Source organism: Dothidotthia symphoricarpi (assembly GCF_010015815.1).
Source record: "Dothidotthia symphoricarpi CBS 119687 unplaced genomic scaffold P153scaffold_4, whole genome shotgun sequence".
Taxonomy (NCBI): Eukaryota; Fungi; Ascomycota; class Dothideomycetes; order Pleosporales; family Dothidotthiaceae; genus Dothidotthia; species Dothidotthia symphoricarpi.
The window spans coordinates 782,102-806,317 of record NW_022985011.1 but is presented as its reverse complement, the minus strand read 5'-3'; the positions used below and the strand labels follow the sequence as shown (position 1 = coordinate 806,317).

Here is a 24,216-nt window from a genome sequence, read left to right as displayed (position 1 = left end):
TCTTCGGCATAATGTATGCCGATGCTGACGAGAGCAGTGAGCAATCTGCAACACTACCAAGCCGCAATGAGAACAAACCTGATGTGGAGAGGTACTGCGTGTTCCGTTGCCAAACGGGAAACACTGTGCCTGAAATCCATCATGCAAGCGTCACTATATATGTCTCAAGAGGGGTGTGCCTGGACGAAATGCGCCGTATAGCAAGCTGTTGGCGGAATTCCAAGATGACGGCAAACAAATACAACGTCAGCTATGTAGGCACATCTACAATTCTGGTCTTTGGTACATGTTGCATAAAATCAGCAAGAACAGTGTCATGACTTCACTTCTCAAGTCAACATAAAAATTTGTGATATGGATAGAAGGTAAGTAGTTACAAAACAACACCAACAACAACAAATCGCATTGCCAACAAAGACAAGTTTCAAGCTGAAGCTAATACCTAAACCAAGCTAAACATCGCTCATGCCCGTGGCGAGTGTGTATACAAACAAACCGACAACAACAGAGATCAAAAGAGCATCAGCAGGGAAGCGAACAAAACTCAGGTTCCAACAAATTTGGGTGTCCATTTCATCCGATGAAGGGTAGTCCGTTCTAGTACATCCACTGGCGCGCAAAAACAAAATATATTCCCCTGCCAGCAAGCGAGCCCACTGCTGAGCACAAAAACCAGCGAATGTGGGTGGGGTATTTGGGGAAACAAACAGTTGAACAAAAAAGACAGCGAGAGAGGGAACAAACAACAACAACAAGACACAAAAGGTCAAGCACGCAGTAAAAAAAAGTCAGACAAAAAAACAAGAACAAAAACACAGTGCTGTCCCACTCGTACCAACAACATCCATGTCCCAAGAGAATGGGACAAAATTCACAATTGCTCCTACCCGGCCTGCCGTAAAGTGTACCCCGATCCCACCTCGCTCCCACCGTAGAAACAATTTGGTTGTGTACGATATATCGAAAGACAACAGGGGTAACATGCAAAAATCAACCGTGGACCCAAAAGCAAGCGCTTCGTAATTCATGAGATCGAGGGGAAATGTCGAAGTTTTCAGAAGTCAAGATTAAAAAGGTGTAGAGGTTGAACAATCCGAGTGACCAAGGCAACATGCGAACGGTGCTTGTTCAATCGTCATCCTCGGGATCGTCGTCATCCTCATCCTCATCTTCCTCGCTAGCAGCATGTCGCTGTGTAGCTTTGCTCTTCTTGCTGGTTGGCTTTCCCTTGAGCAGTGTAGCGGATGCCTTGCGCTTGGGTCCCGACGACTTCGGTGCCTTCACAGGGAGAGAGCTGTTCTCCTTGTTACCCTCTTCGCCGTCACCCTTTTGCGCGTCCATTGCCGCCACCTCCTCAGCGGTCAAGAATCGACCACCAGGACCACGTGGGCGACGCATGGCATGGTTATGCCTGGATTCGTGCAGGTAGGGCTTGCGTCCCTTGGAAGTGAGGCGCAGTGCATCCTCCAGCTTCTGTCGTGCCAGGCGTCTCTTCAAGATCCGATGGAACTGCTTGGCATTTACATACAGTGGTGCTTCCTCCGCCTGCGCTCCGGACACGAGCTCGGGTGATTGCTGGTGCTGCTGTGGTTGAGACATCTGAGGGGGCACCGAGATGGATGGCCGGGGACCTGCATGGCTCATTACAGGCTGTGGATGTTGCATGGCGGGGCTGCTGATCTGTGTGCTCATCCGGCGCTGTTGCATTACCTGCCCAGGGGTCATCTGGGCCTGAGATGGCAGAGCTCCGTTCATGGCATTCGATACAGCAGTGGGTGATCGCGGGGCTACGCGTCCGTCAGGCTTCATTGGCCCTGACATGCGCGGAGATGCCCTCGGGTCTTGCGTGAGCTGGCCTTGGATGGAGGTCTGGTCATAGTATCCAGCGGGACCTGCAGCAGCTGCCGTCGCCATAGCAGCCGCTTGTGTCGGCGATATGCCGTATTGCTGATGCATGCCAGGCTGCATGTACCCTTGTTGGGCGTAGCTCATCTGCGGGTGATGCTGTTGGCTTTGCGCGCCAGGCTGGCCGTATCCCTGCGAAGGGAGTATGGGCGAGGTCTGTTGATACGAATGCATCTGCTGTGTGGGGGAGGTGATGGATGGGTTTCCTGCGGCAGGATTCTGCGCGCCTCCATAGCTCTGCAGGTGCCCAGGTGCGTGCCCATGGTGGGACTGTTGGTATTGGGCGTAGTCAGTCATGTTGGTGATGTTCTTCGAGGTACAAAGTACTTGGGGGTACAACGGCGGCCTTGATGTACGCGACCGTAGGCGGCGTTATGGCACGTAATATCCCGATGCGCCACTGGCGAACACGAACCCGAGATGCTGTGGCGGTCCTCGTGGGAGGCTCCGAAATGCGCTCGACGATCTTCGTTTCCAAGTTTCGCGCGGGCGGGGTGATTGCGACGAGGGAGTATGAAACTCGTGAATGAGTCGAGGACAGGCGTGCAGGGACGCGACTTGACGAGAGGCGCAACGACTGGTCGAAAGCTGTAGCCTGAAGCTGGGGCGAGATTAGTAGGCAGCCAATGGTATGCGGTTGGGTGTCTGGAGGGGCTTACGACAAGAAGCTGCTATTGCCGCGTTGATATGGACGGTCACTGGTCTGTTGATGTACCGGATGGGTCGCAGCCGTCGTGACTGTTGCGCCTTGTTCGCTGGTCGAGTGCAGACGTCGGGAGGAGCGTGTCCCTAGGCGCGGCACAGGCGATCACGTCGCGGCAGGGCCGAGGATTGATGTGTTGTCAATGGCCACGCTTAGTAGGCGGGACTGCTAGAGGCACGCACGGTCGAAGGCTTGGCCTGGTCGTGAGGCGCAATCGAGGCGGTTGGGTGCAGAGGGTTAGACCGTGGGGCGGTGCGCTTGCACGGGAGAATAGAGTGGGCCAGCAGAGGAGAGACGCGTCTGAGAGGTGGAGAGGGGGCCGTTGCAGGAGCGTACCAGTTAGGAATGAAGCAGGCAATTGTCTGCACTGTTAAGAGTAACCGTCAGCTAGTTGGACACGCGGGTATTGCAGCAATTGGAGCCCGTCGAGGGTGGTGGCATGTGCTGGCCGGCGGGCGATTGGAGGCGATGCGCTGGCAATGCAGGTTCATGCACGGCTGCGAGTGCACTTACCGGGTTCAATCAGCGGGCGGACGGTCCACGTCGCAATTGCGCGCCGTGTGTCGATTACTGCAGCGGCGTCGCGGTGACGCTGGCTGGCAGGCGGTAGTGCTGCTAGCGGTGCTCACGGCCGGGGTGGGCAGCGACAGGGCAGGTATATAGTGTCGCAACGCGCAGCTGACTCTGGCGACAGCGAAGCAGTCCACGCAGCTGGTTATTGCGCGATACAAGGCCTATGTGCTCGAGGAGCCGTGTGTTCCCTTGGCTAGTGCGGGAGCGTAAGCAAGAGAACATGGTCTGCGAGGAGGGCGCGACGGGATACAGAGCCCTGGGCGGCACGCTGGGTCGAGCCGTCGCGCGACAAAAAGCAACGGGCGGCGAGGCATTGGGTTTACGGGGCAGCATGCGCGGTGAGGGACAGATACCGAGGATGCACTTACCGATGTTCAGGCCGCAGCAAGATTCAGTCACGAGATTTTGTGGTGGTGAGGTTTGGCGACTCGCGCTGATTTGCGGAGGAGCACTGCTTGTCTCACGGGCGCGTGCGAGGGCTTGGGGGTACCAACTCTGGACAGGCTGCTCGCCGAAGATGCGCCTAGCAGTGCACCAGAAGAAGCCGTTGCAGAGCCGTGGCCGTCTGGCGTTGTGCGTGCAGAGTGGTGCAGACTCGTGATCTGGAGTCTGGTACCTAGATGGCAGCGAGGATGGCTAGTGAGTAGCCGTGGTGGTGCAGGATGATTGGAGAAGGAATGAAGAAACTGGATTGGGCACGACGAAAGAGCGACGGGGCGGGGTTTTCTATTCGACGGAAAACCGGACTACCCAGCAGGGATTCCGACCCAATGGCAGCGCGGTGTGGCTGCCTTTCCAGCCGTCCACGCCCTCCCCAAACCGGTGCTCCACCACGCGTCACGGCTGCGTGCTGGGTCCCTTTTGGCTGCGCTGCCCTCGCGCTATCACGGGCATGGATGACCGCACGAGTGCAAGCTGCGCTCAGTGATCATCTCCAGCAGCAGCAACGTAATGACAGCGGTAACCTACCGGTACTATGTGATGACAGCGACAACATACTAGGTAATGACAACAGCAACGCGCTGGCAGCAGCGGTGAGCTCGGGCGGTGGCCGCTCCCTTGCGCCTGGTCGCCTCACACGCTCATCACTCATTTCATCGCATCCGCCCGCAAAGCGATCTCCTCCTCCATCCTTCGCTGCCCCAGATGGGAGATCAAAATCCACACCGTACAGACAAATCACAGGCGCATGTCGCAAAACTTCCCGGGCGCGTAGCCAACGTGATTCCGCACACTTCTGTCCGGTCACTGCTTATGCTGAACCGGGCGCGCCATTGGCCCTAGGAGCTGAGATTGCTGCGCCTCCGCCTCCCCACATCCAACTTTCGCGGCGCCCGATCATAGCGCCCGCTTTTTGTTGACTGCAGCTCTCGCCTACCTACTCAACAAAACATGCGCTCAACAGGTCTGGAGTGCTGTTTGCCTGGCGACTGGGTGAGATTGAGATGGGAATGAGCGACTTTGCGTCGGAGAGCGGCGAAATCAAGTCTGCGCACAATATACTCTGATGTGCTTGCACAACTGGGACTGTCGGGAAACACAATCTCGAGCGCTAACGGTAGGGCAACTTTGCTTTTGCAAAACATGGGCCTTGCGCTTCCGCTGTGTTTCGCGGCGAGCATGCTCACGTCTTGCTTGCGTGTGCTTGCACCTGGCTGCTGTCTTGTTCGCGTCTCAGACGCAGAGGAGGATGCGACGTCAGCGCATGCAGCTAACGCCAGCTTGGGCGTCAAAGCTTCTGATCGTCAAGCCGACACGGCGTTCATGGACAAGGCACGCTCTTCTGCAGATCAGCCTCCTGGTTGGCTCGTAGCTCAAACTGACCTCCGACCACGATATACCCCGTGTTTCTCTCATGTTGAAGACGGCCAGGCATTTCCACTGCAGAAAGGATTCGACGCCTCACATTCTCCGCACGGCGCTGCGTCATCTGGCGCTTTGTATGTAAGCACCCGCCAGGCTGGTTAGGCCGCCTGAGGTCACACAACTTCGGCAGGGCATGGACCATGTTCCCAACCCGTGACTCTCCCGGCAGTGAAATAGGAAGTTCAACTGGCACGCTGCATTCTCCTGAGAGGAGCATCGGCATGGGTGTGCCATCAATACGGGAGTTTCTAGACTCTCGGGACATGCGTTGTCGAAGCCGTCGAAATGTTGGCCATGGAGAGAGATGTAACCTCATGCTAAAGTGATACCTCGTCAAATATCCTAAAGTTAAACCTACAGAACACCTAGACAACCACAACACGACCAACAACAGTCCAACCCCCAACTACCAACATCCCACTATCTGCCCTACGACCCGACAATCCCAAGTACCGGAACCCATCGATGCAGCCCTCCCCCACCGGCTCCAGGCATTTGTCAGCCCTATCTCCCGGCACATCACTTCTCGGAGACTCGTCGCATTCACATGAACAGGTTGGTTACATCTAGCACCGCGCTGCATGCACGCCTCCAGGGTCCAGTTGCAACCCTCCCAAATCCGTTCTCCCGCGTCAATGACAGCAGGTTTCCCAAACAGGCGCACCTATCCCGCTTCGCACTTCCTCGGAACCATAGCGCAGCTGCCGTTCAAACGTGCTTTCCACGTGGGTTTGCCGTTTCTGACATCTCGCTGTATGTGCCTGCAACTGTGCGTGTAGGCTCTTCCTAGCAACACACACACACTTGAACGCCATGCGAGAGATCGCATCATACTACACTCCACCACTCATGATCCCATGTGACATCCCCATCTCCTCCAACCACGCGCCTCCCGACTGGCTCCCAGCAAGCCAGCCAAGCAAAGCCTATCACCTCCCTATCCCTATGCTTATAACCCCTCGTTCGCGCCGTGCCGATACCGATACCGATACCGATGCCTCCCTTTCCCTTCCCTTTCCCTTCCCTTCCTTACCGGCCCATCCCATCCCATCCCGTCCCAAACTCTCACTCACGGCAAACAAGTACCAAGCTGAGGCTGATTGAAAGCTCGATGTCCATTTCAGGCTAGTGGGTATCTGGACGCCAGGGCTGGATTTGATGGGGGGCTGTTTATCTGGTTTGTTTGGCTTTGTGTTGGGGTGCGTGGGTTTGTTGGTGAGTAAATGAGGTTGTATGAGTGGGTGTGTGGCTGGTTTGAGATTGGGATGGAATGGGTACAAGTAGAGGAGTGTTGTGGATAGGATGGGTTGGGGTGAGATGAGATAGGGGAGGTGGGTTGTGTTTGTTTCTTATGTGTGGCTATCTTGTGATGTTGGGATTCTTTGCCACGGAGGTGATGTTGGTGCTGATGCTGATGGGGTGGAACGCATTGAAGAGGGAAATATGAAGTAGGTATGGATGGTTGACTACGAACAAGTGTAGATTGATGCTCATACTTCTTTGAAGAGACCGACTGGTGTGTGGCAGAACGTGAGTTGAGCATGTAAAATGTTCAAGATACTCATTCTGATATTGTCGAGTGTTATGGCGATCATAATTCGAGACAAGAAATAAAGCTGGCATTGCGACATGAAACCCCCTACTTTTTGCCCGCCGTCTTCTTCCACGTCGAACTCCTGCTCTTCCGTCCATTCGGCCCCTTCTTCTTCCCGCCCCCGCCCCCAAACTTCAGTCCACTCTTGCCCTGCCTTTCGCTCGCGCGGTGCCCCTCAAACACAAACGCCTCCTTAGTCTTTGCCGCCGCGACCTTGCCCAACATGGCCTGCGCACGCCCCTGCTTTGACTTCTCCTCGCCCGAGATCTTGGCATTGTAGACGCCAGAGCTCTTCTTGGAGGGTGGTGGGCCCCGCGGCTTGTCCTTTTTCTTCTCTGCCTTGCAGCGCGTGACGCGCAGGATGCGGGGCAGCAGGGGCGGGTACTTTTTCTCGTGGAACTGGAGCGCTGCTTCGACGCCGTTTTCGTCGACAAACTGCACGTAGGCGAAGCCTTTACCGATGCGCGTTTGGGCGTCGCGGACTACGCGCACGCTTTCGATTTTGCCGGCTTTGGCAAAGTGCACCCAGAGGCCTTCTTCGACGTCGGCCACGGGCTTCTTTTTGGCGGGCTTGTCGGCCTCCGGGGCTTGACTTACTTCGTCGACAAAGGGCAGGTTGCCGACGAAGACGCAGCGGCGGTGGTCGACCTTTGCGGGATGGGCTACCGAGTCGACGTGCAGGTGGCGGTCGAGGAAGACGGTGCCGTTTAGCTTGTTCACAGCTTTGAGGGCTGCAAACTTTGTCGAGTAGACGGCGTATGCGTTTGTGCTCTTGGTGGTGGAGTCCATAATCTCTTTCTTTGCAAAGGCGGCGCGCTTGGGCAGGTTGCTTCCAAAAGCTGTAGAGCGGAAGCGGATGGATTCGACCTTGTGGGGCGGGTTATTGTCTGCGAGGTCGGAGATGAAAGACTCGAGGTGCTTCTTGAGAGCTTTCTCAGCAGTCTTGGAGTTGATGCAATCAGAAGACACATTGCCTAGGAAGACGGTGCGCGCGGCCTTGTCCAGTTCTTGCGCATTCTTGCCGTCCGTCTCCGCCAACGACTCGTGCTTGGGTATCGTGAACTCCTCCTCACGTTCTGCTGGCTTGTCCGAAGCCTTGTCCTCCATTTCCTCATCCTCATCCTCGTCCTCGTCCTCGTCCTCCTCTTCATCCGACAACTCCTCGGTCTTGCGCTTCTTCAGCCTCTTCTCCTCATCCTTCTCCTCCTCGCGAGCCAGCTTGCGCATGTAGGTTTCCTCGATCTCCTCCTTGCCGCCTCGCTTGCGCTTCTTGTTTGGCTTGTCTGACTCTCCAGCCAGCATCGACTCTCGCAGTTTCGCCAACACCGCCTCATTTTCTGACTCTGACTGCTCTTCCTCGGACGAGCTGTCATCGTCGCCTTCTGATGCCTCTTCTTCACTGGCCTCTTCCTCGTCTGAGGAGTCGGCGTCCGACAGGGCACTCAATTCTTCATCATCCTCTTCCTCATTGGGCGAGTCTGCTGCGGGGCGTTTTTGTACCGGTTCCTGGTATCGCGACTTGGGAGGAGGCTGCACGGGCCCAGCCTGTGAATTCAGTTAGCATTGCCGTATAGATATTCCACAGCTGGTGAAGACGTACACTGCTCGCAAACAGCGAAGACAGAGAAGGGTCGAATGCTTTCTTGTCGACAGCGATAAAGGGTTTGTCGCCCTTCTTCTGCGACTCCTGTTTCGCGGGGCGTTTGTCCTTTGATTTGGCCATTGTGACGGTTGAGTTGTTCGCCCACAGCAAGCAGCGAACAAAAGTTTTGGTGGAGACAAAACGCGATGAGGCGCTAGGCCTGGAGTGGGTTGGAGCGATCTTTCGGAGGGCAGGTGCGACCCTGCACTGCAATCGGTCATTCGCAAGAAGGCCGTCGGCAGCCAACACGCCGCTTGCGAGGGCACATTCCACGACTCCTCACGACTCCCTCTCCGCCGTGTCTGTATGCTTCACTGTGCCCTGTGCCTGCACGTCTCCCTTCTACACGCCTCCCCGACGTGTCGCTGGGTCGCTCTTGCCTGAGCCGACTCCACGCCTTCCCTCGACGCCTACCGCTCTCCAGATTTCGACCGCACGCCGCATTCGGCGCCCTCGACCTCCCGCGCCCGCCGAAAGCGTCGCAGACGTGAGCCCATAGCCAGAGAACGAGCACACGACACCAGACGCAGGTTGACACGCTTCCCTGCGCAGGCGCATGAGCGCACGGCACCGAGAGGAACGCATCGCCGTCGCCTGAGTCTTTGGAGCAGCATTCTCGAGTGCACAGCAGTACGTCAGCGTAACTTCCTATAGTCGTTATTTGTTTGCCGTTTTCGCGGTCTCTCGAAGCTCGGTGAGGCTCTGGTGAGCTATTGCGTCAACCGAGGCGCCCATTGAGCTGCGGAGACACACGAAGATCGAGCGTCGACACCAACACCGCCTGCTGCATTCTCAAATCTGACCACACAGCACAGCACGCATACCGCACTCCTCCAAACCATGATGGGCCACCCGATCCCACGCCCTGCGTGGACGCAACTACCCGAGTCGGCTGCACAGGAAGCGTCCTCGGCCATACAAGAATCCACAGAAACGCTACGAGGGTCACCACCAACGCTGCATGAACCCATCCCAGCCGTCTCTACGATTCTCCGCGCGCCCCCAGCGCCGAGCATGATACCTACTGGGCGAGCTGTGCCTCTCGCGCCTGTACTGGACTTTGACGACATGGCGGATAACAGGTCTAGCAGCTTGAGCGAGCTAGGAGACGCGTCTGACGATGAATCTGAGCCAACGCCGCGCCTGAGAATAGCAGAAGACTTGAATGACGACGACGATTCAGAGGCAGAGACAGAACGACTAGAAGATACACCCCGAAAACCGAAGCGCACGGCTACGGATACGTCATTGGTCTCGGAGCTGATGTATGCGAGGACGCCGAGCCAGTTGATGCACTCAAAGTTGGCGAACCATGAAGAATCTGCCCCACCTACGCCCTCTGACATTACAGACAACGCGACGGTAGGCGAAGCAGTCGACGTCGACAACCCTCTCCACTCGCTGTCCCTTGTCGCAGCCTCGGAAGCCGCGAGCCTCGAGTATGCGGGCAAGAAACGGAAGAGAACGAGCATAGAGGGGAGTCCTGTCGAGGAGCAGGAAGACGAGCCTGCACGAAAACGGAGTGGAGGTTCTAAAAGCCTCACACTCAATGGCAGGCCCGAAGACGCAATTGACAGTCCTGAACCAATAGACGTCGAGGAAGAACTAGATATGGCCGAAGAGCGCCTCTCGCAGCTCGCACACGAGGAAGTTGAGCTCGAAGAAAGACAAGCCAACATTGCAGCAGAAACCATAACCGGTTTGGCTGCCGTCGCGAAACACACGAAGCCGCGAAAGGGCGGTCGAAGAGGGAAGCGGAAAACGGAAGACGCAAACTACGCCTACAACACGGCTGTGTTGGACGCTGAGGCCCATGAAGGCGAGGGCGAGGGCGAGCACGACGAAGAGGACAGTGCAACCCTCGACGAAGAAGGTCAGTGTGCCTGCAATTCAAAGGCGGTGCTCTGCTAATATGGCTCACAACAGTCTCCAAGAAGAAAAACGCCATCGACGAGCTTGCGAAGATCGAGAAGAAGTTCAAGATCTTCCGAGAGAAGTAAGTCCATATATAATGGTTACATTCGCACGACAACCGCTGACTGTGATTAGATTATGCGACGAGCAAATAGCACAGTACGAACGAGAACTCGAGATGCTCAAGCTGCCGCACTGCGCGCATCCAGAGTATCTTGGTATGATTAAATGCATAGACGATCGACGTGCCGAGAAGATTACATACGAGACGACGCTGCTAGAGTACAAGCAGAAAAATCTAGAGGTCATAACAACAGCACAGCGACATCAGATGCACAGCCAATACTTTCAGACAGTGCGGCATATAAGAGAAGACATTCTCGAAGAATGCAACCGACGAGTGTGCGAGTTGCAGAGAGGAAGAAGAACGCTCAGCTGCGACGAGACAGACTACATGATCAAACTCCCCGAGAAACGGTCTGAGCAGATCCGACACCAAACAGCGTACAATCTCGAAGTTTCCGTTCTGTCTGGAGTCGCCAAGTATGTTGGATTCCCAGCGGCGCCCGACATCAGCGCTGCACGGCCTTCAGACATCGATGACGATCTACGGGCAATGAAGGTAAGTTGCTGAATGCGTCTGCTTAGAAATAGCAGCTGATTCGGCGCTGCAGATCGCGACACGTCCTGCTGCGCCTGCACCACCACCCTCCTTCCGTACCTATAATCGGACAACCACAGCAGACGAGGCAGCAGCAGAGGAACAGTTTCTCGAGAGCACCCCGTGGGCGAATCCACGGCATCCATCTCATCAAGAGTCTCGTTACGCCCCCGGTCCATCTCGCTTGCCAAATTACCAGACTCCCGCTGGCCAGCGCAGAATCGTCGACTTGAATGCAACAAACGGCTCTGCCTCGACCATCGAGGCCAACTCGAACCCTCACTCGTCTACAGTACACAACATAAACGGCCGCCTAGCTGAGTCAGAGTCACCAGTACTGCAGAGAAAATACCCGAACGATCTTCCCGCATACGAGCCGTCCACGTCTCTTCCCCGACATGTTGGCGTGCTAGGCAGAGAAGCATACGGGATGATGTCGAGCCACACGCCACAACATCTCGAGGCACATACCGACGAGCAGCGATGGGGCGGCGTGCGTCCCTTGAACACCCCAGATGTGCCACCAGGGCCGGGCCGGGCACCGATGCCGCAGCGCAACGGCCTGGGAATTGGCAGCGGGCTGTTTGGGCGCTGATTCGCAGTGCGAACACTCGGGCTTCGCACATTACATGAAGGAGGGCCTTTGATGCATCACTGTTCGGCGTCGGCTTGGGTTTCTTCTCGCACTTGCATATCGGGTCGGCGTAGCATGGGATGGGAAACATGTCACCCCTTCATCTTTTTTCGGCGTTGTTGTTTTCATCCGGGTATCTCCCCTTTCGTAGCCCTTTCTTATTAAGGAGGGGCGTCTTCTCTTTTCTTCTAGACGGTTTTTCTCCTTTCGCTTAGGGCGTTGTGTCGTGTTGTGTCATGTTGCAGTGGGAGGGACTAGATGCTTTGTAATGATACCTCGTCCTCTTTCGCGCCATGAATTCATCGCCATAACCTTTTCTTACCTATAACTATGGATTTATCATGCTTGTACCTTCCCTCCCAGAATCAAGGCATGTTTAGAAGTATGGTCCTTTTTCTTTTTACAATAAACAGCTGTCATGGCGACTTTCTCCTTGTTTTTTTGAAATGAATTGAAGATGGATGGGTGGATGGGTGGATGGATGGAAAGACGAGTAAAGTAGAAGGAGAAGTACAACTTCAACCCAACCCACCGTCTCCCCATACATGCTTAGTTCAATGTTGGTTTTTGTTTCCACACATATACTTTCTCCAGCAACACAGTTTTCGTACCGAGAAAAACATGTGGTTGCCCAGCGCTGACTTCTCTGCTCTAAGAGAGAAGAGGAAGGTAAGAAAAAAGGGGGCATATATTTCGTATACGAAGAGAGATGTACTCCATTATTCCCTAGTGATTCAGCTCTTTCATAGACTGGGAGCCAGAGCAGTTTTGATATAAAATGGTTGCTGTGCGGGAGTTGAGAGAAGATCCCGGATCATGAACCTTGATGTATGATGTTTTAGCAAGGAGATGGGTTGTAATGTGGAGGCGCACTGCCGTCATTAACAAGTGGACTGTCACTTTCAATCTTGGAGGGTGGATGGTGGGGTTGCGAAAGGAACAAATATTTTAGAGCGGTGTATGGTATGATATCATGTATGCCTTGAGTTATGACTCGGACTTTTTGTTCAATAGTTATAGGTTTGATCTCCACATAGTTTCATCTCCATCCTCTCTGTGTCGCTGTGTAGCGATGGGGATGGGATGATTGCATGAGTTGGTTTTCGGGCAGAAGGTGCAATTCAAGTGTGGTTCTAGACTCGGGTTTCTCATGAGCTGGATTCTGTGGTGTTTTGGTAGGTATAGTTTTTTCATTGCTCATTTTGGGTTTGGACTATGGATGAGGCAAGTAGTAGTTCATTTCGGTATGGGGAAGTCGATGGATGGGTTCAGGCAGCACGAAACACATACACGGTGAAGGGGCCGTTTTGAAAATTGTGGGACGTCTCTTTCGGACGGCAGGGGGTGGATGGTGTGTTTTTGGATAGCTGGTAGCGTGAGAGGTTCTGGACATGGTCTTTCACGGCATTGGTTTTGGCTCTGTTTTGAAGTGAAATGATATATCAGGATTGTTATGGCATACGCCTAGAGGAAAGGCTTTTCATGGAGACGAACAAACTGGACTTCTAGTATTAATCCAGGGAGACTTTGAGTTCAGGGATTGGAAAGTTGCTTGCTCCAATCCTTTGAGCTTAGATATATAACCTTCCAAGCGGGAAAGCATGATCGTTTCGGAGGTTGTTTTTAGGTTGGTAGAACATGAGCGACAGAAAAGTTGTAGAAAGAAAGAAACTTGTATAGGCAGCCTGGTCATAGACACCCGGTCGACACTCCCTCCATTCGGACGGAGCTGGTGGGTTTAGGTATCGATTGGTGCAGGGTTCTGGGCTCCCATGATTTTGCTGATTTCGTGTTTTGATGAAAATAGATTGGATCCAGAACCATTGACCATTCCGATTTCGATTTCTGATTTAAAGTACACAGCCATCATCGTTTTATGCTCCAATATTCCCATTGAAGTACATTAGCTGCAACCTCAAGAAGAGCCATATGATGAGTAGCGTGTATGTTTTAGTATGCAAAGAGTGGAAGAACATTCGATCAAGCATGGTCCTTTTCGGAAGATGATATATAGATGAAAGTGGGTAGGGGAACAAGAAGCTGGAGATGTAGTGAATTTATATGGACAGCCAGACAACACCATCCATGTGCGTTTGATGGTGACCAGCTGCAAGTTAGTCTGGTATAGAAAGCTACAGAATGATCCGAGTTCTGGATTGAGGCCCGAGAGATACTGAGGATCCAGAATATAGGAAAAAAACATCATTTCGTGGTCCTAATTTTCATTCTATTCGCAAGGGCTTCACATGGCGTGTTCAGAGTGTGTTTTTGGACATTTCTTTTCCCCAGAAACCATGGAGTTTCTCTTGTTATGTTTTGAACCAACCCTTCCATCGTTGACATATGACGGATGGGAAATCAACAAGAGCTATGAGACGTGTAAACAGAGAGCGAGATGAAGAAACGATGGAATTAGAAGGGATATGTAAACTCAGAAAGCTGATAACATCGCCACAAAAGGGCTGGCCACACATACGGAAGAACACAACGAGGCAAAACATGAATAGACAGCAACATGTCTTACCACTCATCCACTTGTGGCACTGATCTCGACCTTTGATTCTTGCACCTCTGGACCTGTTGGTTCTAGGTGATATAGAGTCTCTTGATGCGGTGCCCCTTGTGGTATCGTCTTTGGATCTAGGTAAAACTCTAGCCCCGGCATGGAGTTACTGTCTTCGCTACTCTTCGTCTTCTTCGTCTCCGGCTCAGTTGTACACACATCATGTTCGTCATTTCTTGTCCTCCTTTTCCCCAAAGCCGATACCGGTGTCTTCGACCTGAGATTCTTCTTCTTAGGCTTAGGCGTGGTAACTGACTTGACAGGATTAACAAGATTCGGATACTTACACGTCTCCCTCCCGCAAAGACACTGCCTCTGTCTGAAATAGTCTTCTCCATAATCGACGCAAATCTGCTCACCGGGAATAATAGACTTGTTTGCCTTCAAAACCAGCATCCTCTCTGTGCCAACTCTGGCCTCACATATATCTGCATTATTATCGCAGCTATGATTGCAGAAGCGGGCGTAATTCCCGCAATGTTCAGCATCGATATACGCAACTGGAGTCTCTACGTTGCTGAACATAGGCCCGATGCTAACCTCGTGGCAATAGGCAGTGTTGTCAGACGTCTCCGGGATTAGTTCACCAAGATACGGACCGATGATATCATTTTTCTTCCACTTCCACTTGGAGTACAGACCATAGCCCATGCTGAGAACTTCTCGGATCTCCAGTCGTGATTCCCAGCGTGCACAGCCTTGCATCCATTCGGAGAATGTATGGTCACAGAGGGCCTTGGGGGTGACGTCTCTTGCGCATTGGTGGCCAACAATCGGAACCCAGGCTGGAGCTTGCCAGCAATACTTTCCTAGGCAGTACTCTTGCGCTTTCAAGTGCTCTCCGTGCTTTTTGTGGAATTTGTTCTGTTCTCTCACTGTGCCAATCTGCTCAGGATCATAGTCTGTGTTCATTACCTGAGAAACTGACGTTAGGGGCCACGTTCCGTGGAAGTTGGGTGGTCGGGGCCTGTGCTGCCATTTAGTAGGGTCGTATTTGATGGACGTGATTTCTTCTGCGATGGCGGGACAGTCTAACGCTGTGAGACGTGAATTGTCAATATTGAACGGTGCGAGCGTGGCCTCTTCTTTTGCGGGCCAAAAATAATCACTCTTACTGATCGAGAAAGATGGGGATGGACCATACTCGAAGTGTGTGTATTCTGGTGTTTTTCGGTTGCGCAGTTTGCGTTGAGATGTCATACTTGTAGGCAGATTTTGCTTCTGGGTTGATCGCGTAGGATACTATGTTGTATGTAATATGCTTGATGAAGCATGGTAAGACGATGCATTGTTACCCTTGCATTAAAGAGACAGTGTTGAGTATCAATAGATATCACAAAGAGTTTCCTTTCCTCACAATGGCATTGTTCTCATGAATTGAACATGTTGAGCATATTCTCGCCTACCCAGACGCTGAGAGGGAAGATGCCGCCTGTCTTTGTACAACAGTCGAATACTCACGATCTTCTGGGATTGTGAACAAAGTTGCCCAGTAGTTAGTCTCAAGCCCGATGATGCGGAGGCTGCTAGGTGGTCCATCGTGGTTATTGGGTAGTGATGTTGAAGAGGGACAGCTCTTACAAGCGACAGGGATGTCAGTCGCGGAAGTGCCGCGGGCTCCGGCGCCTCCGTCATCAGCCCGTATAGGCAACTGCACCTATCCGCCTGTTTGTCATCTGTCCTTTGGCTTTCCTGTTTGCGCATATTATTGTACGTTGCCACCATCACGTTTCGAATCTACTGTGGCGCGTGGCAAGAGAGTTTGACGTAGCCCTCGCGTTTACGCGCGTACTGTTTCAAGCCTGCCAAGCGGGTTGCCTCCAGCTTCAAGGCTGCGATCGCGAGGCCAGCTGTCAATTAACTGAGCGCCAACCTCATACTTCACCTCGACGCTCCCCTCGCCTCTATGCATGATGAGATACCTTAAGGGCCTGTTGCCCGCCCTCCTGGCTCTAGCACCCCTCGCCACCGCAAAAGACCAGCCGTTCGTCGAGACGACTGGATTCAAGAACGAGCTCGTGAACCTCCTCTATTTCGACGATTCTGCGATCGCCCTCGTGCAAGAGCTTGATACCGGGAAGATATGGCGGTCCACAGACGCAGGGAAAGGATGGAAGGAATTGAAGGAACTCAACGGAATGGGCATCATCAAGAGTCAGTTCGACAACAAGGTTGCGCTGGTCCTGGGCGAGTCCAAACATTGGATCACATACGACCAGGGCGACAACTGGGATAGCTTCCACACGGAGCTTCCACCATCGATGTCTGGTACTGTGGGGTGGCACGCGAAAGATAACAAGAAGATATTGATAAACGAGTGGGAGAATTGTATGACTGCGCCGTGTCTCGGAAGAGTGAGTGCGCTTGCTGTATGAGATGCAACGTGATCTAACCAGTCGCCAGACATATTACACCGAGGATGGCTTCAAGACGAAACCCAAGGTCCTTATTGAGGACCGCAAAATGTGCCAATGGGCCATAGGCACCGAACACTTCCTCCCCGACAGCGACAAGCACGATAATCGGATACTGTGCATAACAAGAGGGAAATACTCAGACCGCTCGAAAGACTTCAGGCTGATGGTCTCTGACAAGTGAGTGACGCGCCGTCCTAGATGGTAGCAACAACTTACATCTACAGTTATTTCAAGGACGCGAACGAGCCTGTCATGTCATCCGGACGCACCATCCAAGGCATGGCAAACATGGCCTCCGTGAAAGGCTACATTGTCGCCGCCGCCAAGTCCGATCACTCGAGCGAACTCTCCCTCTACGTAACGACCGATACCGAGACCTGGCACCATGCCGAGTTCGGCGACCACAAGATCGAGGAAGACGCATACACTGTTCTCGAGTCGACAAACTACAGCATCCAGGTCGACGTCATGACCTCCAAGTACACCGCGATGGGAAACCTATACACGAGCAACTCGAACGGAACCTACTTCACCAAGAACGTCGAACACATGAACCGCAATGAGGAAGGTTATGTTGATTTTGAGAAGATCTCCAACATACAGGGTGTGGTCTTAGTCAATATTGTCGACAACTGGGAAGATGTGGAGAAGCGATCGCAGGCGAAGAAGCTGAAGTCGCGCATCAGCTTCGACGATGGAAGGTCTTTTGAGAAGCTGAGAATCAAGGGCAAAGACAGCGAACTTCACCTACACTCTGTAACGGACATACACAACAGCGGACGCGTATTCTCTAGCCCAGCTCCTGGCATTGTCATGGGCGTCGGAAACGTCGGCGAGAACTTGGGCAAATACACCGACGGCGATCTCTACGTCTCCGACGACGCTGGTCTTACTTGGGAGTTGGCCTTGGAAGAGGCACACAAGTACGAATTTGGTGATCAGGGCTCAGTCTTGGTGGCAGTCTTCGACGAAGGCGACACCGACAAGGTCATGTACTCGCTCAAGCATGGACGAAAAGACACCTGGAAGTCGATCGATCTCGGCTACAAGATCCGTGCTCGCGAACTCACGACCCTCCCTGACTCGACGAGCTTGAAATTCATGCTATATGGTTCCAAGAAGAAGGACGGCGGTGGTCGAGAGCACGTCATCATTCATCTCGATTTTGCTGACTTGCACGAGAGGAAATGCAAGGATGAAGACTTCAAAGAATGGTCTGTGCGCCTAGGGGAGGACGACAAACCCAGTTGTGTCATGGGCCACAAGCAATTGTTCCGCAGGCGCAAATGGGATGCCGACTGTTTCGTTCAGGAGGTTTTCAAAGATCCTACACCATCATTCAAACCCTGCGAGTGCGACGTTCTCAGAGATTACGAGTGCGACTTCAACTACGTTCCCAGTGGCGAGGGCAAAGAAAAGAAATGCATACCCGCAGACTCTCTGAAGCTACCCAAAGGCGCCTGCGAGGGCGATGCCAAGACGTACAAGGGCAGCTCAGGTTGGAGGAAGATCCCTGGAAACCAGTGCACGGGCAAGACAGACAAAGACAAGGAAATCGAGCACAAGTGTGGCGATGCTGAGAAGCCACCACCCAAGAACGACAAGATCACAAGCGAGATCACCAAGTTCAAGGGCGGCAATTTTCTGGATCAGTACTACCTCGAACGCGATGCGCAGGGCGGCAATGATGGCGAGAACAAGAGAGATCAAGACGAGACAGTGGTTGTACTGACAGACCAGCGCGAGGCTTACATTACCCACGACCATGGCAAAAAATGGAAGAAGGCCGTCGACGACGAGATCGTCAGGATCTACCCTCACCAATACGACAACAACTACGTTTACTTTCTGACCGCTACGCAAAAGGTCTACTATTCGGAAGACCGCGGTCTGAAGGATAGCATACACTATTTCGAGGCCCCAGTAATGCCGAACACCCAGATGCGTCAAATCATGCAATTTCACCCAAAACAGAAGGGCTGGCTCATATGGCTCGGAGGAAAGAATTGCGAGAAACTGGGCAACAAAGACTGCCACACTGTCGCCTATGTCTCTCAGAAAAATGGTCTCAAGGAAAGCTGGGAGCCACTCGTTCCGTATGTCAAGAAATGCGCCTTTGTCTGGCGCGAAGCTGGACGGAACGTCAAGGAGGAACAAGTCTTCTGCGAGCAGTACACGAACGAAGAGATGGGCGCCCCTCTGGAGCTCATCTCAAGTGACGACTGGTTCAAGAAGCTGGATGTCAAGTTCAAGTCCGTGGTCGAATTTGCGATGATGTCCGAATTCATCATCGTAGCAACAAAGGGTGATGATGGCAAGTCTCTACATCTGGACGCCAGTCTCGACGCCAATATCTTCGCCGAGGCGAAATTCCCTCACAATTTCTTCGAGCTTCACCAGACCGCATACACAGTATTGGACAGCTCCACGCACGCTGTCTTCCTCCACGTCACTGTGAACCCTCGACCTGACCAGGAGTACGGATCAATCATCAAGAGCAACAGCAACGGTACGTCCTACGTGATGAGCTTGAATGCTGTCAACAGGAATACAGAAGGTTACGTCGACTTCGAGAAGATGCAGGGACTGGAAGGTGTCGCGCTTGCTAATGTGGTCGTAAACGTGGACGAAGTCAACAACGGAGCCAAGAAAAGGAAGCAGAGCCGTATCACTCACAACGATGCTGCGGACTGGGAACCTCTTCAAGCTCCCAAGAAGGACTCCGACAACAAGCCGTACGACTGCGATGTAGCGGATACCAACAAGTGCGGACTGCACATCCATGGCTACACGGAGCGTTCGGATCCCCGTGAGACGTACTCCTCGCCCACAGCCGTTGGTCTTATGCTTGGTGTTGGCAATGTCGGTCCAGAACTCGGCACGTTTGGTGAAGCCAATACATTCATGACTAACGACGCTGGTCTTACCTGGACGGAGATCAAGAAAGGCACCTATGCGTGGGAGTTTGGAGACCAAGGGTCCGTCATCGCGATCGTTCGTCGAGGCAAGGATACGGATCATCTATTCTATTCTCTCGACAGCGGCAACAAGTGGAATCTTTACAAGTTCTCACCGCACGCAATCCGCGTTGACGCCATTACCACAGTCCCGAGCGACACTTCACTCAACTTCCTCCTCTGGGGTAAGGACGAAAAGGAGCTGGTTGCTATCAATGTTGATTTCTCCGGCCTGCCAGAGTTTGAGAAGAAGTGCGACCTGAATGAGAATAATCCCACGAAGGGAGACTACGATTTGTGGACACCACAACACCCCATGCAACAGGATCAGCCAGACTGTCTTTTCGGCCATGTAGCACAGTACCACCGCAAGAAGCGCGACGCAAAATGCAGGAACGGAGAGCGGATCGATCACATTCACGAGATTGCCCGCAACTGCAGTTGCACCAGACGGGATTATGAATGGTAAGCAAGTCTACTCACAGATACATTTTCATCGTACTTATTACTCGCAGTGCATACAATTACGAGCGATCAGTCGGCGGAGAATGCCTTCCCATCGCTGGTCTGGGTCTGAGCGATCCTCAAGCCGTCTGCTCCAAAGGCGCAAAAGAATGGTGGGACAACACACCCTACCGCAAAATCCCTCTCTCTACATGCGAAGGAGGCAACGAGTTCGACAAGACCGGCGACGTGCACGCCTGCCCCGGCTTCGAGAAGGAGTTCCAGAAGAAGTACGGCCTATCTTTCTTCGGTATCGTCTTCGCCGTCATCATACCTTTTGGCATCGCTGGTGGTATTGGCTACTACGTTTGGCGCAACTGGGACGGCAAGTTTGGACGCATTCGCTTGGGTGAAGCAGGTGGTAGCTTTGACAGCGACGCGCTGTGGGTCAAGTGGCCTGTTGCTGCCGTTTCCGGACTTGTTGCCGTTATCGCGGCCATCCCGCTGCTGGTGGGTAGTCTGTGGAGGATGGTGTCTGGCCGGGTTGGCGGCGGATATGACGGACGTACGTTTACGAGTAGAAGCTCGTTCGCAAGAGGGAGGGGTGATTATGCGGTTGTGGACCCTGACGAGGGCGAACTGCTTGGAGAGGATAGCGACGAGGAGGTGTGAGCTTGCGGGAATATTGCCGAGATTAGAGGATGGGGTTGTTAGTTTTGAGCGCGGTTGCGTGAGGGAACACATGGTCGTCTGGGAAGATGCTCGGGTATCCCGTTCTGAGCGTTTTGGTCTGGGATCCTGACAATGGGAGGACGGGGGTTGGTTTGGGATGTGCGCTTCGTACGATTTTATGTAACAATTCATTGTGTGTGATTACGAGGACGTTGCACGTGAGTGCTGGTTTAATTAACGATGTCTATATTTGCCATGGTGACATTGTTTCCAACCCGCACTGTTTCGCTTCGCGGTATGTTTGCCGTGTTTGCCAGACAGCCAGCTAGCCCGCCATGTGCGGTATGGTGTTACAAAACGGCGATGCAGCGCTGCGGCACAGGTATATTGGGGTTGCTGGGGTCGCCATGTAGGGAAGAGGCGCAGTGGTCAGTCTGGCATGTGTTTAAACCGACGTCGGTTCTTCAGCTCTGACAATTCATGCCGTCTTGTTTGGTTGACAGGTGAGAGGTGACAGATGGTCAATGCCGCGATGGATTCATGGGTCTCTGCTTGCCTGGAACATGACTTGAGGGGGTCTGACCAAACTTAGAGGGCTTGGCTACCGGGCAATCTCCATGCTTATATTCACAAATCAGTCACTGTGTTGGTATTGTCTCGCTAGTTCTTTGTGAGAAGGGCTCCTAGAGTGCCTTCGTCGAGTTTCTGCAATGCTTCTCTCTTGCGCGTCCACCTCTAGTCTGTACACGACACGACGAGCATCTTGCAGTTGTTTATCAGCACACTAGCCCTTGGATGAGTGTCTGAAACGGCTGCCTCTTGGGCCGCGACTCAGCAGTCGGATCGCTCCGTGTGGCAACTCCTGAACATGTGGATGGGAATGGCGCGGAGCGCATTAGGGCAAGGCTGGGCAGTTTTGAGTGCCACAGGTCCCGAACAGCTCAGACACGGCGACGCTCGTTGGATAGCGCGGCTTGCCTCCTCATGGTGCATAAATGTCGCGAGTTTTGGATGCAGGCCCCTAGTCCTGGGCTCGCTTGTCTCCATCCCTTGCCAGTGGGGTTCATGCAAGATGCAGGGCGGGTGAGTGGCTGTTAGTGCTTGCTGGATCTGGCGGTGTCGCAGGCCTTTGCTGTTTCAGATGGCTGTGGCCAATCAGTGTGTTTTCAGTATCGCCAACGTCGTGCATTGCGAGTTGCGCGTCTACGTGTGTTTGCACGCCCATACAACGGCCTCGCACGGCGCCATGGTGGACAACGGTGTACCACGCGCCTGCTGCTGCACTGGGCCATCGCATCGAGTTGCCAGCAATCTCCCGACGCGCCCCAATCGAGCATTGTGATGCATCCCGCAACACCCTAAAATGCGCGTCGCAGGCCCATCAGCCTTGGCCGTCGGACAGCGGCCGTGAACTAGGAATAGTCGCTGTCGGGAGGGGACCGAAAGCCAAGGCGTTTCACCTGGCAGGCGATTCTTTGCTGAGCTTGGCCTGGACGTCGTGACGAATACTTGAGCATGGGGCTCCGCGTTCCTGCCTCTTTGCTCGTTCAGTTCTGCCTTCCTCCTACAAAACACAATCTTTCCTTTCTTTTTTTGCCTTTTCCAACCTCACTCACCCTCATTCCTTTTGAGTGCCTGCCTCTTCGGTGCAGACCTTTTCGTTCATTTAAAAGAACTCGACCTTCTCTTCTTCACATTCACTTCATTACAAACACTTCCACGACTTTTACGAAACTCGCATCCATATTTCCCTCTTACGTGCTGGCACGTCTTGGCTCTTACACGCAGCTCCTTATCCTGACCTGCCCGATACAAGTTCCCCCCAGCCTTTAGCTGCTTGTACTTTGAAGTAAGTTTGATGTCTCCGATCCTCCTAGGCTGCCTCGTTATGTGCCTATCGTGCCATTCACCTGCCATTCCTATCAGATTCATGATCTTGACCCCCGCATAAGGCCAAGATGCCATGCACAGAACCTGTCTCATGCTTGTTTGGCTCTCGCATCTTGAACTCGGATCAACACCCGCTTCGTTGTTTGTTCTTGGCATTGTGGATATTAACTGTTTGTAGCGCTTATACGTTCATCTTTCTCGCAGCCTGCAAGAAAACCTCACGCTATCTGGAACAGCTCCCATCGCAAACCCGGACCCTTTTTTCTAGAACAAGATGAGGACTACCTTTGCCTTCGCCAGCCTGCTGGCCGTTTCTTCTACTGTTCTTGCGTTCGGCCCTTACAACAATACGGGATCTATTGGCCATCATGGCAACAGCACAGGGCCCATTGGCCAGAACGCCACCTGCGATGACATTATAGAGAGGGAATACATTGTCATGCTCAACAAGACTGACAACGATGATGGTCACACCGTGGCTATGCTTAAAGCAATGGCCAAGACTGACAAGGACGAGGACATACTGTGGATTCATGAGAACAAACACATAGCTGTCATGGGCATCAACACTACTGAGTGCACCGTTGACATCTGGAACGCCAGGGAGGAGGTCGCATTCGTTGAGGAGAAGTTGATGGTTCAATCCTTTGTATCCCAAAAGACTGGCACTCCATGGGGCCTGCAGGACATCTCCAACGCAGCTGGTGCATCTGGATCTCCTGAGAGCCAAGACTTCACGTACACCTTCGAGGACCAGTCTCTCGGTGCTGGCGTTGACATTTACGTTGTCGACACAGGTGTGCGAACCTCTCACGCTGTGTTTACGGGCCGCGCTACGCAGGGTTTCTCGGCTACTGGGGCCTCCACCGACGGCGATGGTCATGGTACGCACTGTGCTGGTAGTGCCGGAGGTGCTAAGTTTGGAGTTGCCCAGGGCGCGAACATCATTGCTGTCAAGGTGCTTGGCGATGATGGATCTGGCTCGTCTTCTGATACTATATCTGGTATGGATTGGGTCATGACGAACCACGAGAAGCGCAAAACCGAGCCTGGATTCGTCGGATCCATCATGAGCATGTCATGGGGTCTCCAGGGCACCGCCAGGTCCGTCAACGAGGTTATTCAGGCTGCTAGCAAGGCAGGTATTCACGTCTCAGTCGCCGCTGGCAACGATGGCGCTGATGCATGTGGCTCGACGCCCGCCCAGCTTGGTGGAAGCAACTCCAACGTCGTCACTGTCGGTTCCATCGATATCAACAACAAGGTGTCTTCGTTCTCCAACATTGGCACATGCGTCGACATCTATGCTCCTGGCGAACAGATCCTGAGCGCCTGGAACACCGGCGACAACGTCATCAACTTCTTATCTGGAACTTCCATGGCCTGCCCCCATACTACTGGCGTAATGGCCTACCTCATGGCTGAGGACGTTGCAGGTCTTGGTCAGAACCCCGCTGCGCTCAAGGCCAAGCTCCTCGCGACCGCTCGCCAGGACAAGATCACCGGCAGCACTGGTGGAAGCGCCAACCTACTCCTCAGCAACGGTGTCGACGGTGGTGTCGCCAAACGACTGGTCAAGAACTACGTTGTTCCAGACCACAAGCGCACAACTGGCAGCCCCGCCGCCCGCGCCGCCAACAGCGTTAAGGTGGAGAAGAAGTGGGAGCTTCACTCCCTGACCTCGTTACTCAGGTTCTAGACGGCTGTGTTACTTTGCATAGAAGAGCGCGATACCCCTCATTGTTGGCGATGACGCCTAAAATATTTTCAGCATTTCTCTC

The 24,216-nt window shown here is 53.4% G+C and overlaps 7 protein-coding genes across 7 annotated transcripts; 4 read left to right on the top strand and 3 right to left on the bottom strand.

The window, feature by feature from the left end:
• Positions 1 to 1,128: 1,128 nt before the first annotated feature.
• On the bottom strand, positions 1,129 to 4,274 carry P153DRAFT_382382 (uncharacterized protein; the record flags this gene model as incomplete). The annotated part of the gene is made up of 6 exons (XM_033670145.1): positions 1,129 to 2,175; positions 2,243 to 2,506; positions 2,791 to 2,975; positions 3,122 to 3,223; positions 3,292 to 3,783; positions 4,181 to 4,274. 6 exons carry the CDS (start codon positions 4,272 to 4,274, stop codon positions 1,129 to 1,131), a joined length of 2,184 nt encoding a protein of 727 aa, XP_033527144.1.
• A 491-nt stretch (positions 4,275 to 4,765) lies between these two features.
• P153DRAFT_382381 (uncharacterized protein) lies at positions 4,766 to 5,149 on the top strand (the record flags this gene model as incomplete). The annotated part of the gene is made up of 1 exon (XM_033670144.1): positions 4,766 to 5,149. The coding sequence occupies one exon, from the start codon at positions 4,766 to 4,768 to the stop codon at positions 5,147 to 5,149; it is 384 nt and encodes a 127-aa protein (XP_033527143.1).
• Positions 5,150 to 6,686: 1,537 nt separating this feature from the next.
• On the bottom strand, positions 6,687 to 8,364 carry P153DRAFT_283136 (uncharacterized protein; the record flags this gene model as incomplete). The annotated part of the gene is made up of 2 exons (XM_033663244.1): positions 6,687 to 8,186; positions 8,242 to 8,364. 2 exons carry the CDS (start codon positions 8,362 to 8,364, stop codon positions 6,687 to 6,689), a joined length of 1,623 nt encoding a protein of 540 aa, XP_033527142.1.
• A 357-nt stretch (positions 8,365 to 8,721) lies between these two features.
• Positions 8,722 to 11,673, top strand: P153DRAFT_172861 (uncharacterized protein). The gene is made up of 5 exons (XM_033662309.1): positions 8,722 to 8,913; positions 9,099 to 10,156; positions 10,210 to 10,279; positions 10,333 to 10,819; positions 10,872 to 11,673. Exons 2-5 carry the CDS (start codon positions 9,124 to 9,126, stop codon positions 11,451 to 11,453), a joined length of 2,172 nt encoding a protein of 723 aa, XP_033527141.1. The 5' UTR covers positions 8,722 to 8,913; positions 9,099 to 9,123; the 3' UTR covers positions 11,454 to 11,673.
• A 2,224-nt stretch (positions 11,674 to 13,897) lies between these two features.
• Positions 13,898 to 15,034, bottom strand: P153DRAFT_414549 (SET domain-containing protein; the record flags this gene model as incomplete). The annotated part of the gene is made up of 2 exons (XM_033672130.1): positions 13,898 to 14,940; positions 14,984 to 15,034. 2 exons carry the CDS (start codon positions 15,032 to 15,034, stop codon positions 14,020 to 14,022), a joined length of 972 nt encoding a protein of 323 aa, XP_033527140.1. The 3' UTR covers positions 13,898 to 14,019.
• A 712-nt stretch (positions 15,035 to 15,746) lies between these two features.
• On the top strand, positions 15,747 to 20,753 carry P153DRAFT_309371 (vacuolar protein sorting/targeting protein 10). The gene is made up of 4 exons (XM_033664740.1): positions 15,747 to 16,409; positions 16,459 to 16,649; positions 16,697 to 19,894; positions 19,945 to 20,753. The coding sequence occupies exons 1-4, from the start codon at positions 15,966 to 15,968 to the stop codon at positions 20,543 to 20,545; spliced, it is 4,434 nt and encodes a 1,477-aa protein (XP_033527139.1). The 5' UTR covers positions 15,747 to 15,965; the 3' UTR covers positions 20,546 to 20,753.
• A 1,516-nt stretch (positions 20,754 to 22,269) lies between these two features.
• Positions 22,270 to 24,163, top strand: P153DRAFT_172766 (subtilisin-like protein). The gene is made up of 2 exons (XM_033662307.1): positions 22,270 to 22,394; positions 22,614 to 24,163. The coding sequence occupies exon 2, from the start codon at positions 22,710 to 22,712 to the stop codon at positions 24,132 to 24,134; it is 1,425 nt and encodes a 474-aa protein (XP_033527138.1). The 5' UTR covers positions 22,270 to 22,394; positions 22,614 to 22,709; the 3' UTR covers positions 24,135 to 24,163.
• The last annotated feature ends 53 nt before the right edge of the window (positions 24,164 to 24,216 follow it).